Source organism: Macrosteles quadrilineatus, unplaced genomic scaffold (assembly GCF_028750875.1).
Source record: "Macrosteles quadrilineatus isolate MER2022 unplaced genomic scaffold, UCM_ALF_1.0 Scaffold_1__1_contigs__length_201487025, whole genome shotgun sequence".
NCBI classification, from domain to species: domain Eukaryota; kingdom Metazoa; phylum Arthropoda; class Insecta; order Hemiptera; family Cicadellidae; genus Macrosteles; species Macrosteles quadrilineatus.
In genome coordinates, this window is record NW_026542594.1 from 128,201,896 (window position 1) to 128,217,532 (window position 15,637).

At 34.7% G+C, this 15,637-nt stretch overlaps 2 protein-coding genes across 4 annotated transcripts in view; one reads left to right on the forward strand and one right to left on the reverse strand.

The window, feature by feature from the left end:
• Nucleotides 1–14,784, forward strand: part of LOC128984665 (isocitrate dehydrogenase [NAD] subunit gamma, mitochondrial-like) — a 38,524-nt gene extending 23,740 nt beyond the window's left edge. The window contains exons 4-10 of one of the 2 annotated variants that reach the window (XM_054404006.1): nucleotides 193–308; nucleotides 1,722–1,912; nucleotides 3,034–3,167; nucleotides 6,608–6,839; nucleotides 9,592–9,778; nucleotides 11,339–11,420; nucleotides 14,199–14,784. In XM_054404006.1, the coding sequence (XP_054259981.1) occupies nucleotides 193–308; nucleotides 1,722–1,912; nucleotides 3,034–3,167; nucleotides 6,608–6,839; nucleotides 9,592–9,778; nucleotides 11,339–11,420; nucleotide 14,199 (943 nt within the window). In that variant the 3' untranslated portion in view covers nucleotides 14,200–14,784. Of the gene's footprint in view, nucleotides 1–192; nucleotides 309–1,721; nucleotides 1,913–3,033; nucleotides 3,168–3,216; nucleotides 3,351–6,607; nucleotides 6,840–9,591; nucleotides 9,779–11,338; nucleotides 11,425–14,198 lie in introns of those variants that run through there. The other variant, XM_054404003.1, reaches the window with a different exon arrangement.
• A 404-nt stretch (nucleotides 14,785–15,188) lies between these two features.
• LOC128984651 (fibulin-1-like) overlaps nucleotides 15,189–15,637 on the reverse strand; it is a 39,514-nt gene continuing 39,065 nt past the window's right edge. For both annotated transcript variants that reach the window (XM_054403993.1, XM_054403986.1), the window contains one exon: nucleotides 15,189–15,428. In XM_054403993.1, the coding sequence (XP_054259968.1) occupies nucleotides 15,216–15,428 (213 nt within the window). In that variant the 3' untranslated portion in view covers nucleotides 15,189–15,215. The remainder of the gene's footprint in view (nucleotides 15,429–15,637) is intronic.

Genomic DNA, 15,637 nt, shown 5'->3' on the forward strand with positions numbered 1-15,637 from the left:
TGTCTTAACAAAGTGGTTAAGTCATGTCTAATGTGATCCATAAAAACAACTCAATCATGAAGTTATAAGATTTTATTTCTGTGATGTGAAAAACTGTAATTCATATTAAGGTTTTTGATTAATCTTTGAAATTAATTTCATAAAGGATATTGTTGCTGCTGTATTAACCTGTTAAAAATGTTTTGGTTATAGATCGGGTGGAGTTCCCGTTGACTTTGAGCTAGTTCAGATTGATCCTAAAAGCGACAGCAATGAAGACTTGGAGTATGCAATCACTTCCATCAAAAGGAATGGAGTTGCTATTAAAGGTTGGATGGACATAATTTTTTGTTATTCCTTTTATTTGATAGAAAATTATCAATGAGGCGGCTGGTTTACCTTTGAAAAAGGTGTAGGCTTTGATATGGACAAGTTTAAAAACATCCCAAATGCTCAAATTCATATTTTGATTGATAAAGAAATATTATTTGTATTTATTTTTATGTTTAAAATTATGTATATGATTCTAAAAATTTAAAACAATATTTACTAATTTTTTTTATTTTACAGCACCACTTTTTAGCGACAGTAGTTAATCACTGTGTTTATGTACCTTTAAAAAGTTACCTCCTACTTTACCTCCTTCTTATTCTACCATAACAAACTTATCCTTTTGAACTTCAATGTCTGATATATCAGACTCAAAGACTAACAAAGACCAAATTCCACTTTACCGTTTATATAGCCCCGTGTGAACGTGTTACAAGCTACAAGCCGGATTTTTTACACGCAGCTAGTAAAATAGCTCAGTGTGAACGAAGTACTCGCTCAAAAGCTGTTTGTAAAAAAGCTCTGGAAAAAGTTGACGCTGCCGCTACTTTACACGCCAACTCGCCAGCTTTTGAGCGAGTAGGCGTGTAAAGTAGCCCAGTGTGAACACAGTTGCTTGTGCTTGTGCGCATGATATTCGAAGATGTCGGAGGATTTAGTTCAAGCCAGCTACTGAGCGAGTGGAAAAAGCATCGTGTGAACGACTACAAGCGTACTCGCCGGCGTCATTCTACACGTCTGCGAGTTGGCGAGTGGAAAAAGCATCGTGTGAACGACTACAAGCGCACTGCCAACTCGCTGGCTTCTTACATGACAGCGAGTAGCGTGTAAACTCGCCCCGTGTGAACGAGGCTTATGAGATATCTCAACAAAACCTACTGAGAGCTATTTTTGACAAGTGTTGTAACCTAGGAGTAAATTTTAAAACCCCTAATCTTAGGCTCTCGCTTGGTCAGAGCTGTCAGTGCAACAGTCTGTTATTTCCGATCAATAGCCGAGTGGTCTACGATTTTGTTTCTCCGAACAGGAGACGGCATTGTAGATTGATTACTCAAATCCTGCGTCTGTCACACCTGTTCATCTGTCTGTGGCAACTTGGTGGAAAGGTCCACCTAAAATAAAGGGTTGATGGCTTTCGTGGAAGCTGATGAGGAGTGAATTATGTTTAAATTGCACATAAAATTTGGCATTTTGTTTATTTTTGCCTATTCTTACTGTCTTTCTGTTGAAATATGCTTATTTTATTTTAAGAACATATTAAATATAGGCATAGTTAAATCTTGTATAATCCACCGTGTCAAAGGGATAATGAGTTATTTGCATCATCATCTTTAAAAAAGGGAGAAGTTCATAATGTTTTCCTATAATGCTTTTTTATGAATTAACTTAAGTTACACTTGTTTAAATTTCAGGCAACATCGAAACAGGAAGTTTAGACACTGGGGTCATCAGTCGTAACGTAGCCCTGAGAAATGAGCTCGACCTCTACGTCAACGTCCTAACTTGCAAATCGTACGATGGTGTTGTAGCGAGACAGAAAAATGTTGACATCTGCATTGTGCGACAAAACACAGAGGGAGAGTATGCTATGCTGGAACACGAGGTAATACGGCACCAACACTTGCATGGTTTTTGTTTTGTTTACTTGGCAAAACTATGTCAAAATGTGTTTATTCCATTTCAACAAAATTTTCTGAAACCCGTGATACAATCTTTGTTCAGTCATGTCTTTCTCTAATCTGTATAAACTTTGCTATGATATATTACGGTATTTTAATTTCTTGTCTATTTCAGTTAGTTGTTATTTTGGTTAAAAGTGTTTCGGTTGAGGGAGCTTCCCCCCATTTTATCGCTTCCCACCTCGCTGCAATGCATTCTGGCGGCAATCTTTGCAGTTTTTAACTGACATTGAAATATAATTTTAAAGCTATTTGTTACCTTAACTTGGGTACAAAATCATATTGAATATTAATAGCTTCCTATCTCCAATAATGCAGTCTAATGGTTCTTGTAACGGTATAGTGGTATTAACAGGCCATGTTACTAGATGGTGGTGCTTTGGTGATTGACAAATGCGGAGGTTATAGTGTAATTTATTGAATATTGAGTTACAAACATTTACAGTCAAAACTTAAAATTCATGTTCTTGTATTATGGATGAGCCTTCAAACAGCAATACACAATCCAAGAGGCTCACCTATCCGGCATGTAGTATGTCAGTCTTCAAAGGCCTTTGGGGCAGCAAGACGACTGGTGGGAGTTGCACAGTGTAGGGTTAGTTCCCCCAAACAGTGGTGGCGTTTAGCAATTCTGTGACGTCTGCGCAGATATGATGCTCTCAGGTCACTAACACTATTCACCTTGTCAGTCCATTGTCTAAATTAGTGAAGAAGAACACTTACAACTCACATTTATACTTACAAATAGATCCCAACTAAGAAAAATTAATTCCAGTTGGCCGGTATGTTGCAACACTGAACAGAACCTATACACCAATATGATATTCTGAGAGTAAATGTGTCATAACTGAAGAGAAAACTTCACCACTATCATGATCATGACAAGCAGACCAGGTTTGCCAACTCTTAAACCTCCTCCCTATATTTGTTTCAATAATGAATACTCTTGATTCCTAAGTTCACAACCTGTAACTCATAAAGTATTTGAACGAGTTTCCAACAGCATTGCTAATTTAACATAGTTGGTGAACCGCTTTGATTTCAGAGTGCACGTGGTGTAGTAGAAACCATGAAAATTGTTACACAGCCAAATTCAGAGAGGGTTGCGAGATTCGCGTTTGAATACGCCAGGAGAAATAACCGTAAAAAAATAACAATTGTCCATAAGGCCAACATAATGTAAGTATAGTGATTTCCCTGTGTGATGTAAAGATTGTGTGGTTTTCAGAGTGTTAATGGTGTCGTGGAAAGCATGAAGATTGTGACCCAGGAAAATTCCGAACGTGTTGCACGGTTTGCATTTGAGTTTGCCAGGAAAACCGGACGGAAGAAAATAACAATTGTGCACAAAGCCAATATCATGTTAGTAATTTTATCCTATAGTATATTTATAATTTTTATTTATCATGTCGTGTTGCCTTAGAAGGTATGTAATAACTAATAACAATAACTGCTTACTTAGCCATACAAAGTTGCTTTAATTAATAATTTTGATGTTAACATAGGATAGGCCTCTTGGTTTCAAAATCACAATAGCTTACTAAAATACAACTCAAATAACTTAATCAGAAGCACAGTAACTAAATTAATTTGAACAGTTTCTTCTAAAATACTTTTAAATGGGCAAAGCACACTGTTTATTGATAACATTTATTTAAAAGTCTAATGTATCTCAGGGTCGGTTAAAGAAAACGTGGCGAGGCTTGAGGTTTGTAGAAACAGAAAGGTTAGCTCTTAGAGGTTAAGTAACTTCCAGTTCTTAAATCTTGATGTCCACTCTAGACTTAGATGAACTCCAATTCTTCAAAAAAAGCAAAGAAGACGAGAGAGAGCCAGCGCCTTCTTCATCAAAGTGTAGAACAAGTGAAATTATACTATATTCCTTATCATTATTTTATTTTCATTATGCAATTTTAATTTTGAGATAATCTATTCTTTTTATTTATTTTGTTAACCATGTATAGTCAATAATGTTCATGGAATATTATTAAGTTAGTATCTGCCTGCACCATTACAATCATACAGTCACAGGTCTTGTAGGATGGTCGTCTGTAAATTAAAGTCCCCAACAAGCTTATGTGACCGAGCAAGATAGTTTAAGTCTGAGAGTTGCACCGTGTTCTTCATTTCAACCACTATTCTAGATGGTTCCCTTCCCTATGCAAAGCTTGGTCTCTTTATTGTAGCCGAAAACCATATGAAGGAAAATCGAAGTCCCCGCCAAGTATGGGTTGTGTTCTGTGATTAGACCTCTGTGGCCTAGGTTTCAACTGCTTTGAAGTCCATCACACGTTGGCAGACGTGAATGATAAATATGTGTGTGTTTGGACATAAGAAATGTGCGTAAGGAATCGGTGGATAGGGTTTGGAAGTGGTTGAAAACATTTGCACGGTGTTTATGATGTTTTGCATGGTACTGACTGTTGTTGTTTAACAGTTTCATTTAAGGCAGCGACTGAAGGGGAATTTTTCATTCGCATCACAGTTTTACTGAAAGAGAGATTGCTAAACTGAGGGAACGCCTCTATAAAAATATCCTACGGACTACGGTAAAACCTGGTAGACTTGAACATGCAGATACGCAAGCAATGTTTGCTCAACTTTTGTCTTGATGGAAACCGATAAACACCCTCATTGTGCAAATATATACGGGCTTGTGCAAACCTCCTAACCCACTTATGAACATTTCCCACTTCTCAACATGAAAAATATCTGAATACATATCAGTAAAATTGCAACAGGTCACAACCTTATTATAGAACATGATTCAAACTTGGCGGGAACACAGATTTTTCCTCACATCGTTTTCACCCAAGCTGATGAGACTTATTGTCACATAGGGATGAAAATCAGCTAAAATATTAATGGATGAAGTAAAGAACACGAAGCTGATCTCAGATATTAACTAGTTCACTTGGCTGCGATAAGTACGTTATGGAGATCTTAATTTACTGTCAGCCCTTGTATATCTGGCCATCTATAACACAGATTTAACCTTGATTAAAAAAACTTTTTAAAATTTAAAAATCGTGACTTTGAAAATCATATAAAATGACATGGATGAGTACGATTATAAACTTTGAAAGTACAAAGGTATTTAATTCATGGTCAACGGTTATTTTTTATAAAATCTTCAAAATTTGATCAAAAGCTAAAAGATTCTTATAATGAATTCAAACTATTTTACTCAGACACAAAGGTACTCCAGGTTTCTAGGTAAGTTAATGTTGTGTGGATTCAGTTTCAATGCTGACTTATTTTGTAGATATTACAAGTAATGATTAGAATTTGTCTGTTTTTGTCATTTGTTTTGTTTGATCCATCCCTAGTTTTATAGTATTTTATCAAAATTTAATTTCAATACAGCACGAATTACCTTCAAATAATAAGTTCTAGTTTTTTGGTATCTATTGTTTTCTTTTAATAACTTGTGTTAGATTTCTATTTGTTTTACAATTTTTTTAGTTTATTTTACTTACCCTAAGCATTGTAAAGTTTCAGGTAAGTTGTGGACGGTTTTGATTTAACTGAAAGTTTTAATTTTAATTCCTCTTTGTCTTCAACATAATTATTCAATTCACCTATTTAGCGTAATCTTATCCTGCAGTACCAAAATATTATCCCTCCAACAATTTTCTCATATTTTAATTTATGACAGTTTAAATTTGTTCATGTTTTATAGAAAAACAATTTACTATTTTTACAATAGGAATACCAGTATTATTGGCTGTTTTGTGCTTGATTTTTAAATAGACCCATAACTGCTCAAGTTTTGACTTGGTGCGACAAATAAATATTAGGATTATTTTTATGAGGCTCTAGCCTGGGATTGCTTTAACATTACTTCAGGCTAGGCCTAGAGGTTGCGGCATCACCACTTAGATAAAATCTATTGGTGATTGGCTGGATTTGAAACCGGGGCCCCAAGGAATAAAGTCCTGCGCTCTAACACAAGACCAGCTCGCTCCCCATTTTCTTCAAATTAGGGATTGTCTAGATCGGGTGTCAAGATACATGTCTTAGATTTTTTTATTTGTGAAATTTCATTTACATTTATGAATACTAAGGAAGCAAATTAAATTTAAAATATTTCTTCTTGGTAAGCCAAGAATATGGTCTTCCTTGGTATTTCTTCTTGGTTTTGTCAATGTGTCTGAGGGAGTTAAATTTTAATAATTAGGGTTAATTTTTTTTTTTTTTTAAAGCTTAGTTCTATATAATCTTACCAATATTATAGCTTAAATGAATTCTTATTAGGGTTTACTTTAAGTAGGACTAGATTACTTAAAAGTTTTGGACTATCATAAAACTTAGCAACATAGTTTTTTTATTAATTCCAAAAATTATTTGAGTCTTAACAGATTTAGCAAGCAGGTACTCATTCATCACATGGTTTGCAAAACAGCTACACGAACTGAGCTTGTTCTATACTCTCATTCTGAGCTCACACGATGACATTTCCCATCATATCCTGGATCCCAAGTAAACCTTGAAATCCTCTTCATGATGGTTTTTTGCTTCTCACTGTGGTCTGCACTGACATACTCAAAATCAGGATGTTGTGACTTTGGTTGTCAATTATTGCTCTCATTAAAATGTTTTCTACAACTCCATTGCAGGAAACTCTCCGATGGCCTTTTCTTGGAGATCGCACGCAACGTTGGCAAGGAGTACCCAGATATAGAGACTGGAGACATGATCATTGACAACTGTTGCATGCAGCTAGTGTCCAACCCACACCAGTTTGATGTGATGCTGATGACCAACTTGTACGGAACTATCGTGTCCAATGTCATCTGTGGTTTGGTCGGAGGTGCAGGACTTCTCTCGGGCAAGAACTACGGAGACCATGTGAGTTGAGAATTATATTGTGCTGTAGTCAGTAATTATTACATTTTCTGGAAAGTAAATTAAAATACTTCTGATCACACTAATAACTAAGTGTTATTAGACAAATTGTTTTCTTAATATTTTTAAAAGCAGGAATAAGTTGGTAAACACATGTCATACCTTTCCTAATAGATGGAATTGTCCCAGGCAATAAAGATAGTTGCACAATCATTTAAAACTCTAAAAATTTATTTAATAAATCATCTAAACTCGCTAACTGGAAACCAATCTCAATAAAGTTTCAGTTTGAAAGAAACCTTATCACAAATAGAATATCTGTGGTGATAGTGTTTATTTTCCCTTTCATTGTCATTGGCTACTGTGTGACAGTGTTTTCGGGTCAGTGTCGTTTTGTTTGTCCTGTCAAATAATTTCAAAGCACAGATAGTTCAATCGCTAGAAGGGGGTGAATCCAGGATCGGTTTTTTGTAAACTTCGTAATAGGTTTGGAGTTTTTTTTTGAATGGGCTCAGTAGTGCAGCTTTAAAATCACTCAATCGCTCTTGAGATTCCTTTATGTCCTTGCTGCTGAACTCTCATCATCGCCCCTAATCAAGGAATGATGTGGAAGCAATCAAGGAACCGCAAAAAGGTCGTTGACAAGGAGTGGGTCGTAACTTCGCGGTATCTATTTGAAGTTGAAGATCGACTAGTCGGGTCGGTATCGTGTTCGGAAGTGAAGTCCTAGAGTCGTCTCGGACTCTCTGAGTAGCGAGACCATCGTGACAGGCAAGCGAAAGCACAGGAAACGCAAGATATTGTTGATATTTAATCCAAAAACAATTGTACTACTATTTTAGCCCGTTACATCCCCCCTTTACTTCGGGGCAGAAAAAAAAAGAAAACATGTAAAAAGAAAAAAAATGTATATTCTTCATAAAATAAAACAATAATCTTCCATATATATTTTTGTCTTTTGTTCTTTGTGTGGTTTTTTTTTTTAGATTTTCCTTATAAAGTAAAAAAAAATTAACTAGTCCTATCTAGGAACTTGCTTTAGGAACTTCATGATACAATTTCATAAAACAATCTTCTAAAACAAAATCTACTTAAATTTCAAATGATGTCCTTTTCACCGGGACTAGGACTAGATCGGATCACTTATTTAATTAAAACCAGTTCCATGGGTTTAAGAATCGGCTTGAGACTCGTTTGACAATTCTCCCAGGAAAGACGATTCTGCGGGTTCCTCCAGCGCCGCCTCTTCCCCTGTGATGCCTGCTTCTTCTGGGTATGGGGAAGGTGGTTTCCGGCGATTGGATGTGCTGATGCCATCAAAATGTTTGGGTGGACGCATTGAACTTTGGCTGTCTCACGCTACTAGGTTCATTTCCCTTTGAGCTAGGGTATTGTTGGACGGGCTCTTCCGCCCCTGGCCCCTCTTCTGTCGTCGAACTACATTCGTAGAACAACCCTGTTCCAAATGCTGCAGCTGGCTCAGTCACCTTGGGTTCCTCTGGTGTACCCTTTCCATTCGTTTCCTCAATTTGTTGGGGAATAATAGTGCTCTCCACCCCGAGGCTGGCAAGGTCCATGCTGGCGGCTATTGAGATGCATGGTGACGGTGGTTCCACAGTCTCTGCTGTCGTAGATATTTCCCTAGTAGCGTCCTCGATGAGGTGCAGCAGGTCGTCGACCGGCATTAAGGTGGTAGATGCCACAACTTCTAGGGAGATCAGCTCTAAATCTAGTAGCTCCACTTCCGGGGCCACGTCTTCTGTCGTCTTGTCCTGTTCCACTGCCTCAGGGACGGCGGGGACCCCAACTTCAATGATTCCCTCGTCACTGCCGAGAGGAGAGAGCAACGTTTTCCTCCACCCGACTTTCCAAAGCCTTGCGTATGGCATCTCTGAAGTACTTCGGACTAAATCTACTCTGTGAGACATCTCCGCTTTGAGTCAGGGTTTTGGCAAAGTGGAACACAAACACACCACAGTCTACGCCGTTCGACTGGTGGGGTTGGTTTAGCATGGTGTCTTGTAAATACCATGCTTCTGGTCTAAAATCGTAACCAGAAATCTTCGCCTCCAATCGGAGCGCATAGTACATCAGGTATATCTGCTTCTTTTGGGACCAACCCATTGAGTCATATGCTTCGACTCTTCTTTTCTTGGGATAGGCAGCGACTAGCGCCCAGTGTTGACTATCTCTTAGGTGCAGTGATGCTAAGATCAGGTCCTTCCCAAAGATATCCGCGTCCCTGAACTCTCTGTACGCCTTCGTCTGCCGGTTTTCTTCAAGGTGTTCAAAGAAATAAGGACTCAAGACACCGATGTTTAGGGCAAGACCGTCCTTTTCTGCCAATGTCTGAAGATATGCCTCTAGGACTGTCCCAGTCAGCATCCTCCCCTCCTGGAGGCACAGCAGGTCCTCCTGGGTCACTCGAGTAATCGTTTGCTGCGATGCCATGCTAGCCTGTAAAGAGAGCAGACTCTCTCTGGTACAAAAAAAAATTGTACCATTATTTTAGCCTGTTACATCTGCACCAAAGAAAATCATCCACATAGGGGTAGAATATTAGCAAGGTAATTAAAGAACACGGCTTGGTGTCAGATTAAACCTACTCACTTGGCTGCGACTGGAGCTCGTTGGATACTCACCTTTACGGACAACCCTCATTTGATGTGACCCCAGATAACAGATATTCTGCTGTTCACAACTCTTTCTCACTGTCATTATTTTTTAAAGTGAATTTTGTTTCAATAATTTTCAGTATGCCATATTCGAGCCTGGTACCAGGAACACTGGTACTGCGATTGCTGGTAAGAACATTGCCAACCCGATCGCCATGTTGAATGCTGCAGTAGATATGTTGGAGCATCTGGGCCATCAGACACATGCAAACCTTCTATCTGCGGCCATCAACCAAACTGTCAACGTAGACAAGATTCACACACCAGGTCTGTAAACACTTGTATCAGCTGTTTTATTGTTTAACTAGTCACTTTTAACCAGTGCTTTGCAATATACACTGTATAGGGTATCCACTCAGCTGTAAATATGTAAACTGTTTGAGAGCTGTGGATTTTTCAACTGTGAACAAACTTGGATTGAGCAGTGAATATTTTTATCTAAAGATGGGCCGATTTTTAAAGACTATAGTTAGTTTTACTGGGTTTAGTAAAAAAAACGCAATTTATGAAAAATTTAAGTTTTGTTATATCAGTATCCATGCAATATTTTTGCCGCAATTGCAGGATATAATAATGATGTCATCATGACTGTGTGGGGATATTCAAGATTTTATAAGAACCTAAAACTGGGATAGGTTTAGTGATCGAACCGAATCTCAAATCTCAAAACCATTCAAAACTTTGGAAAAGTTTCGGTTTCGAGATTCGATAGGCGAGTTGCGAGATTCAAAAGTTTCTAAATAGGAAGTTTTGGCACTTATAATTTTGAAAATTATGTCATTTTTGTGTCATTATTATTGTTTATAACATTGTTTACACACAAGCTGGTAGCAATGGAGCAAATACATTTCCATTAACACTAATAAAACAAGTAAATTGTGTTCTGAACTGCAAAAGGCATCTTAAATACTGGAACAATTTACAATTCAGTTTCATATCGATATCCAATATTTATTAAACACAAAGAAATATTGACCACTAAATGTTCTAATTAATGTAATATTCATGTTTATTTCAATATCAAGAGTTTCATTTATATTAATGTTAGTTGTAAAAAAAAAAAAATTTTTGGGTTTGAAGTCACATTTATGTTATTATGTCTTGATCAGGAGTCAATCTCTTTCAGTTTTGATGGCATAATCATAATGAAAATGTTATCATTACCCGTATTTTTATTTTTTAGCAACCTTGACCAGGTAAAAGTGTCTCGCTCAGGTTTTGAGATTCGAGATTCGATTTTTTTAAGTTTCGGTTTTGGTTTCGAGATTAGAAATTTCTGGTTTTGATCTTCACTATATAGGCTGATTCAGATTTCTCTAAATGTTTGATGGCGGAATTATTCCTAAAAATTTCAATACTATTAAAATCATATCAGAAAAAAACTGGTCTTTAAGAACCCTATCTGAAATATTCAGTTAAATGTTGAGGATTGCTACAACTAACTGTGAATCCATTGTAACTTCTGTCCTTCTAGTTTAACAATATAGAAACTAGAAACCAGGTGAACTTGTAGGTAAATACACCATGGCAGGCACTAACCTCTAGTCACTGGGGTTTGAGGAATTATGGTGGACATTTCCATAAATAACAAGAACAAGTTTTTACGACATTCCGGGATCTGAAACCTGATTCCATCAGTACGATTTATATGTTGTGTAGGTATTTTTTTCCATAGTTGCTAATGTGATAATTCTTCCAATATTATATTGTAAACCAATCTCAGTCATCTTGGACTGAAACCTAGTACATTTTTTACCATTACCATTTTGGTTTAAAAACTGATAACTTTTTATGTATAAGTAATACATTAAATTTGTTACTTTTTAGACCTTGGAGGCACCGCTACAAGCACAGATGTAGTTCAGAACATCATCAAACATATCCTTGAAGCGACAAAGTCAATGAAGTGGTGAGTAGCAATTATTTTTTGTTAGATAGTTTTATATTAAGTCCATCCAAGTGATTTTCACATGTTACAAATCATTTATTGATTACCAAATCGTTTTCATATATTTGAAAATTGATTTTATCAAACAAATTATGAACAAGTCAACAAAATTTTAAAAGAGAAATTATTTAACACATTTAATGATATGCATATTTATCCATCATAAATAATTTGAGAAAAAAAACTATTTGAGGGTAATAATACACTCTTTATGTTTATTATTTATTTCTAGACATTTTTGGGTCAAGGTCAACTTAAGACATGTCTCAGAATTTTAAATATATTTTTTAAGGTGTACAAATAAGAGAAATACAAATTTAAATTACCAAACCACAATTCTGGTGATCCAAGACATGTTTTATTTTGTGTTTTGGTTTTGCAAAATTATGGAATTATATTATTAGTTTTATGCAGTTTAATTAGTTATTATTTTTTTTTTTACTTAAGCAAATTTAGAATTAGAATAGAGATTGTTTGTGCACGCTTGCAAGCTTTGCTTTACTTTTTGTTTCAACTTGTTTGTTCTGTTTGTTTACTTTTGACTTTGTTAATTCCTCTCCTTTTCTCCTCTTTCTACCTCTTTCTATCCTTTTTCAGATTTTGTCCAGTCAACTTAATGAAGACACTCTGTTTTATTACAAATATAAATAAGAGAGTTTAGGAATGCCTAGAAGTCTTGATTTTATTATTTCAATGTTACATTTTTGTTAAAATTTGATTCTCATCCTTAGAACGTTTGACTATGTTTTTGTTTTGTTGACACTTTACTATTTGTAAAAACCCTCTTTTAATATAGGGGTTTCAAGCTTAATGTTATAAAATACCTAATGAACTTTTGTTTAAGATAATATAAAACAATGTGGAATCTCGTTTTGTTTTTTATCTTCAATATCCAATAAAATCTTCTTTTTCAAAACATCTGTTATTATTTAATTTTGTCAGTGTTTATTTAATTTCTTAATAATTGTGTTATTTATTAATATACTTTCTTTTCAGCATTGCAATTATCTTTCTAGCACTCATATCTATTCAAAAAAATATTTGAAGTACAATAATATTTCATACAGATTATAGTTCTCACAAATACTAGTTTCATTAAAAGTCAAGTTAATATGTTTAAGGCTTTATTAAATTAGAGGTTAAAAATAATTTTGCCAACACTGGAAAATTATAAGGTTTTGTTTACAATTTTCCCTATTGGTGTGGAGAAGGAAAGAATGCTATGTTAGTCTATGAAAACTTGTTGGATCTTAACTTCCTAGTGGAGAATCTTTTTACAAAGGTTGTTTATTGTAGTACTTAAAATGAAACTAACTGTTATTCCAAATTAAACTGCATTCAATACATGCTATCCTTCATAACTATTTAACATGATATGATCAACTAAATACTCTCTCTAGAAATAATTGTATATTGATAAGACAGTATTTCTTATACTGTGAAGTTAAGAGTATACAAAATAGAAACACATTTAAACTTATATTTCGCCCCTTCTTCAGAGGTAGAATGGCAGTTACAGTTCTAGCACTGTTTTAATTTTGTAAACTTTTGTCAGGGTTGCCAACACTTCACTTGTATAAAAAAACTGCAAATTATAAATTGTATACATACATATTTTTATTCACACCTTTGCTTTTACTGTACAACTGTAATTAGTTAAAGAACATGGGAATTTGGCGATGAAAGTTGCTTGATGAACAGTATTAGTAACACTTTTTTCCAAAACACATTTATTAATTTAGTACACTATTTCAATTGAAACTGAATTTTCATTCCCTGAAAAAGTTAAGTCCATCACTTAAAATAGATTTAAATCTTACCTAAACTAACATTACGTGTATAATGTTCTTGCCAACAAAAATAGTACAGTAATGTCAAACATAAAATTAAACAGGGTTTTTATTTTTTTATTTGCTTTAAAAGAGTTTATTTAAAACTGCAACCGCATTTTTCATTAGATCTACTTGTTTGGTTAACAATATTATGTTGTAATTATACATGCTGTGTATGCCAGAGCCACACTAATATAATCCCACCGATCCCAACCTAGCATTGGAAAAGATGTTACTGTTTTCAAATTAACAACAAAGATTTGTGTTCTAAAATACTAATCGGAATGTCCAGCCTGCTGGGAATTGAATATGAATTTGCAAGATCAGGAAAAATCCATGATTTGTACTTGAATTTTGCATGAAGCCACATAATTTGGGATAATAGGCTATGACCAAGCATTCCACATTAATTAGTTTATTTCCCATAATGATAAATTGGTAGACAATGTACTGCAATAAGTCTGTCAACTATTCTGCAAAACAATAGTAGTTGAATAAAAATGAAACAGTAACAGAAAACAAGCTAGTAAACATTAAACAACATTTTCTTTTTAAGCAGATTCCTTTGTACCTGTACAATCTCTTGACTATTCTAAACTAATCGTTAGAGCTAGTTACTTCAGTAGTATTCCAGTGTTTTTTATCTTTCTCATAGCAGAGTGTAACATTTTAAAATTAAGTTTTATCTGAAACTCAAACAACATTTTGTGTAATAGTTTAGATGTGATATGGTTTGGTTTTTTGTAACCATTGGTGAGAGTACTAAACCGTAATGCTTGATCCCCACAAACCGGTGACCTGTGGTTGTGTTTGCCCTAATTGTGCAAGCATGGAATGAGGCGCTAACTGCTTGAGAGTGCAACAGCCGCCATCTTGTTGTTATTTAAGACAACATTGTATTTTTCAGACGAGCTACGCCCGCAACGCTCTCTCGTCTTTCTGTAACCTTCTTCAAGGCGAGGAAGTTTTCTTCTCCAAACCGCCCTTGGTTTTACGTTATTATTTTATTTGTCAGCTCGTAGTAATTCTTTCAGTTCAATTTGAAACTTAATTTAACAGTCTCAAATCATTTGAAAGATATATTTTTGATATTTATTTATTAGTTTGACTCATAAACCATTCATACACCAAGCTCTGGACATATTGAATTTGAATAGTAAGACTGTTTTGCACTTTAATTGTTACCAATAGCATAATAAACAATGATGACATTTGCCGTCATTTCCTACTTTTAGCTGCTAAGTTAGTGTATTTGAAAAGGTATTGTTATTATTAAAAGTTAATTTTTCTTGTTCCAGGACTAGACATTAACGGAATCTAAAGGTTGGTACAAAAATTTATTTTAAACCTTAAAACAATATGTTTTCTCCAAACTGATACTGTAACAGTATTATTTCTGTAAATGTATTTATTTCTCTTAACTCTTCTTTTACTTCTCTCTTGTTTTTTATCAAATATATGTAAAAAATAAATCAGTTAAGTTGTATAATGTATTTTGTTTATTTCTTCATCCCGTTTATAGAACTGTTTTAGCTTAATTTCACACGAGGTATCAAATAGAAAATAATAATGTCATAAAGTAAGGCAAATGAGATTTGTTAAAAATATGAGTATTTTGAGTAAAAATAAATGTCTTGTTGAATCAATTATGGAATGTTCACATATTATTAAGTAAATAGACTTTATTTTAAAAATGCTTTCTACAATGAAATATGAATTCAAATTAGATTGATTGAAAATATTTTTACTTTAACATTCTTTAAAATATACTGGTAGGCACATAAATTTGCTAATTGAGCAATAACACATGTTGCCATAAAATCTTTTCTTTGTGTGATGTTATGGTATGATTTTCATTAAAACATACAATACAAGGATAAAGTTTACAAATGAGAAATATGTTTATTCTATACATTTTATACTGCTAAAATTCATACTGTGAGACAAATATTGATATGTTGGATATTGTAGTTCCACCATATATTCCGTTGTAATAAAACTTCATGATGAGTTGAAGAAATATATCTTGAGGCCCCATGAGGGGTTTGAGCAATCGAATGTTAGCGATGTTGTGATCGGATGACACCAGCTGGAAATCTTCCAATGTTGCGACTGGTACAGATGGTGGTGCGTGTACCTGAACAGAGACAAGTATATACCAACTGATAACTTAAGAGTAGTAGAACTTTGAGGGTTTGAATGAAATCAAATGTGTTTATTTCCTTTTGAAAATAATAAAAAAATACATCAAAGTTTAAATGGAACACTATTGGCTTGTTTCTGAAACTGAAAATTTTCTCTCCATGTTTCATCTAATGTTGACTGGTAAAATGTACTTTTAATAAC